At 44.4% G+C, this 4293-nt stretch overlaps 1 protein-coding gene across 1 annotated transcript in view; it reads left to right on the top strand.

The window, feature by feature from the left end:
- The window catches only part of tymp (thymidine phosphorylase), a 40852-nt gene that overhangs the window by 18197 nt on the left and 18362 nt on the right, over positions 1–4293 (top strand). Inside the window, exon 6 of the mRNA XM_020624877.1 lies at positions 1333–1495. Coding sequence (XP_020480533.1) covers positions 1333–1495 — 163 coding nt within the window. The remainder of the gene's footprint in view (positions 1–1332; positions 1496–4293) is intronic.

Below are 4293 nucleotides of genomic sequence, written 5' to 3' on the forward strand. Positions count from 1 at the left end.
TGGATCTCTGCAGAGTTTGGGGTCTTTGTCTGTCTTCTCAGGTCCCCCCAAATGCACCCACACGCTCGTCAAGTCTGAGTCTATCTGAGTCTGTCTTATCAGCCTTGCAGCTGATTATATAGCCCTTTCTACTTCTTGAACCTCCTGCATCATGTCATTCTGGACATCTAGCGGGCCCCCTCCCGTCTCACTCCGGTTCTGGGAAGCCCCTAGAATTACTGGAAAACAGGACGCTGGACCCCATGTTTATGCAGAGGATCCTCACAGAAGTTTATTTCTGACCATACTTAGCCCTGTGGTGGTTAGCAGTAAATCAGACTCCAGACAAAATATGTAATCAAACAGCATGTAGCTCTCATTTGGTATCAGCTCGTGTGTGTGTGTGTGTGTGTGTGTGTCTGTGTGTTTGTGTGTGTGCTGAGTGGTCATTAAGTTCATGTGAGTTGAGTTTATGTAAGTAATCAAAATATTCCCTGTTTACTTAGAATGTAGCTAACACTGGCCTAATAAGTATAAACTATATTAAGTTTGCTTTTGCAACTACACATCACAGATAAATATACTTTAAAATATAATACCAATCCTCTGTATGAAGTGGTTTGCAACTGTTCCATTAACAATGAGTCGCCTGACAGTCCAGACCCAGAAAGTGTCCGGTTTATTGTCCTAAGAAAACCAGCAAATACAGAACCAGTGATTTAAAAACGCTTCAGTATTAAAATCACTGCTCATTTTAGTCTGTTGATCAATCGATCAATTTCAGCTCTAATATAAAGATTTGACCTGCATTAATAAAATAAGAGTTACAGAAAAAATCTTTTTCAACAGTTTGGTTTTTATTTATAAAGATATGAAGCAGTGCTGAATCAGCCTTCTTGTGAATTTGTGACATCTATGATCATTATAAAACTAGGTACGGTATGTAAAAACCTGGCTGGTGCCAAACTAGCTCACTTTGTTATATTTTATTTGTAGTTTTCAGAGTTTCATCCTTGTGTTTTCAATAGTGACCACATTAAAACACTTCCTGCACAGATGTTTCATCCAGTTACTCAAAATGGCAAAATCTCTCGTTTCTGTTGGGCTTTTAATGTGAAACAGCTGCAGGAAGAGTTGATTTTGACTGACAGTGGCTTAAAAACTACATACAAAATACTGGAAGTATTCCAGGTACATTCACGCTCCTTCTGGGTTTTTTTTTAATCAGACCTTTATTTGTTAGTGCCACAGGATGTCAGACATCTCATCTGGTGCTCAACAACTGAATTTATGTAACAAGATTGCAGGAGTCAAACGGTCAACATGTTGTAAATAATGACTTTTACTGTTCAGGTGGATGCAGGAAACAACCTGGGCATGCAAACATGCGCAGTGCTCAGCTCGATGGACGGGACCGTGGGCCAATGTGTGGGCAACAGTCTGGAGGTGATTGAGTCTCTGGAGACGCTGAAGGGGAACGGACCCGAAGACCTGATGGAGCTCGTTACCACTCTGGGTAACTACACCTCTTTTACAGCCAGAATACTCTTTAAAGCTGCTCTGACTAATTTCCTAAGGGTCTAGTGAGACTGAACATAAACCGACAAATTAGTCCAGTAGAACACCCTGGTTGGTGCCGCTGTGACACAAAGCTCCAATTACTCCCTGATTAAAAACAGGATTAATTCAATACCAAGGTAAAACCATGACCATGCTAGGTGGTTAACGCTACCAAAACAAATATGGTAAATGGACTGTATTTATATAGCGCTTTTATGCACTGGCCAAAGCACTTTACAGGGAGATTATACACCATTCACACACCGATGACGACAAGGCTGCCACACAATGGGCTTGTCAAGCCACCGGGAGCAATTTAGGGTTCAGTGTCTTGCTCAGGGAGACTTAGGCACGTGGGGAGACCGGGAGTCGAACCACCAACTTGCTGGTCAGAAGACGACTTACCCTACCTCGTGAGCCACAGCCACTCCAAATAGGCAAATTCTGATCTAAAAACCTAAAGAAAAAAACCAAGTTGTACACACTGGATTTATAAACAATAGAGCAACCTACCACAGTTTGCAGGCGTCCGGCTGATGTCTTCACCTTGTGTCCAGCAAGGTCTAAAAACCCAGACATTCAGTTTACAATCTGGTCAAAGGAAATGCATCAAATTCATACAAATAAAAAACTGGAATCAGCAAAGAGCAACTTAAACAGTTAATCAAATAACTGCAGACTGGTTTTCTGATGACTGACAAATCATTTCTGCTCTGTTAGTAAATCAGAGTGAAGTTATTTACCAAATCGTGGTTAGCAGCGTGTGGCAGGTGCGCCCCACGCCCCCACCTGGACTCAGGTGACTGCGGCTAAGAGTAGAAGCTAACGTTAGCATTCCTGTTCAAGGTGGCAAACAGCTGCAGTAACTGTTACTGATAAATGTTAGAAAGCGTTGGTATTGCACGATGTGACCAGATGACACTGTTTCGTCAACAACAAACTCTGGGAAGCCAACTTTCCAAGTGATGCTGCGAGCTACAACTTCAGCTGCGTTTTCAGCCTTTATTTGTTTACATTTTGGAAACTCCAACATGCCAAATTTGTTATTAACAGTCCGTTTTTGGTATGTGCCACCGGCTCTACACTTGAACTTTGAAGTAATTACATATATACTAAAGAAAACCAAAAACGTGATGATTCTCGGGCAGGTTCTGAAGCGTCTTTTCTTCTGTGCTTCCTGGCCTTTCACGTAGGCATGTTTGTGATGGACATCAGAGATAACAACATCCTTTGAATGTTTAAGTCCCGCTGAATCACAAAATGTTTTTCCAGTCTGTGTTCAGACAAATCCCAGGTCTGACCCTGACAGCTGCTGGGTCTGTGCGGACGCCTGCTGCCACCTGTGCAACTGTTGGTCGTGTTGACAAGCGGCATAAACGATAACTGCACGCACCTGTTTGTTACCTTGCACACACCTGTTTGTTACCTGCACGCACCTGTTTGTTACCTTGCCTGCACTTGTTTGTTACCTGCACGCACCTGTTTGTTACCGGCACGCACCTGTTTGTTACCTGCACACACCAGGAAGAGCTGCAGGAGGCCACAAGACAGATCACCAGGAGGAGCTGCAGGAGGCCACAAGACAGATCACCTCTCTGCAACTGGAGGTCCCACAGGAACAACAGGAGCATCTGCAGGTGATATTGGAACACCCACTATTTAAGGAGGCAAGCCCAAGGAGACAACACACAGGCCAGAAGAAGATGGGAAGGTGTCGCTTGTCAGAGGAAAAGGTTTTCAAGGTTTCAAGGATTTTATTGTAAGTTCACCATATGTGCTGGACATACAGAAAATCGAAATACCGTTTCTCTCTCACCTAGTATTGGGTGCCATAACATTTAGGAACTAAAATAGAATCAAATAGAATAGAAAAGAGTAAGAACTGGATTAACGTAATTAGGATAAATCTAAACGGTACAGCCAATAAGCTGTGACTCAAAACCGTGTACAGTCAGTGACAGTAGTGCAAACATTAATAGGAGATTGTCAGATGGTTCAGCATCACCGTTGGTGATGAGGTGCAAAAAGCATGAGGTATACATGGACAGTACTGCAAATGACCAACAGAAGCAGATATCCCAGCAAAAAAAAAAAAAACAGTCAGCAGCAGATTTCATATAGTATAACATAAAGGGAATTGCACTGAGTTTGTGCAAACCAGCAGAGGTCTTTTTATGTTCTGTGGTGGGTCACAGTCCAGGGGCAGAGGGGGGAGGTAATGGACAGCATTCAGCATCCTCACAGCCTGGTGGATGAAGCTGTTTGTAAGTCTGGTGGAGTGGGTCTGAAGACTCAAATACCTTCTCCCTGAAGGCAGAAGTCTGAAGTGGGAGTGTGTGGGGTGGGAGGTGTCATCAGCAATGCTGATGGCTCTGCGGGTGCGGCTGAAGGCAGGAGTCTGAAGTGGGAATGTGCAGGGTGGGAGGTGTCATCAGCAATGCTGATGGTTTTGTGGGTGAGGTGGGAGTTGAAGATGTCCGTAAGGGAAGGCAGAGGGGCACCGATGATCTTGCTGGCTGTTTTCACTATGCGTTGCAGGGTCCTTCTGCAGGAGGCACTACAGCCTCCATACCACACAGTGATGCAGCCAGTGATGATGCTCTCAATGGTGCCCAGGTAGGAGGAACACATGATGGGGGGTGGGGCACTGGCTCTCCTCAGTTTGCAGAGGAAGTAGAGACATGTTTGAGCTTTCTTGGCCAGTGATGTGGTGTTGTTGGTCCAGGTCCTCAGAGATGTGCACCCCCAGGAACC

This window comes from Monopterus albus, unplaced genomic scaffold, assembly GCF_001952655.1.
Source record: "Monopterus albus unplaced genomic scaffold, M_albus_1.0 scaffold341.1, whole genome shotgun sequence".
Classification (NCBI taxonomy): Eukaryota; Metazoa; Chordata; class Actinopteri; order Synbranchiformes; family Synbranchidae; genus Monopterus; species Monopterus albus.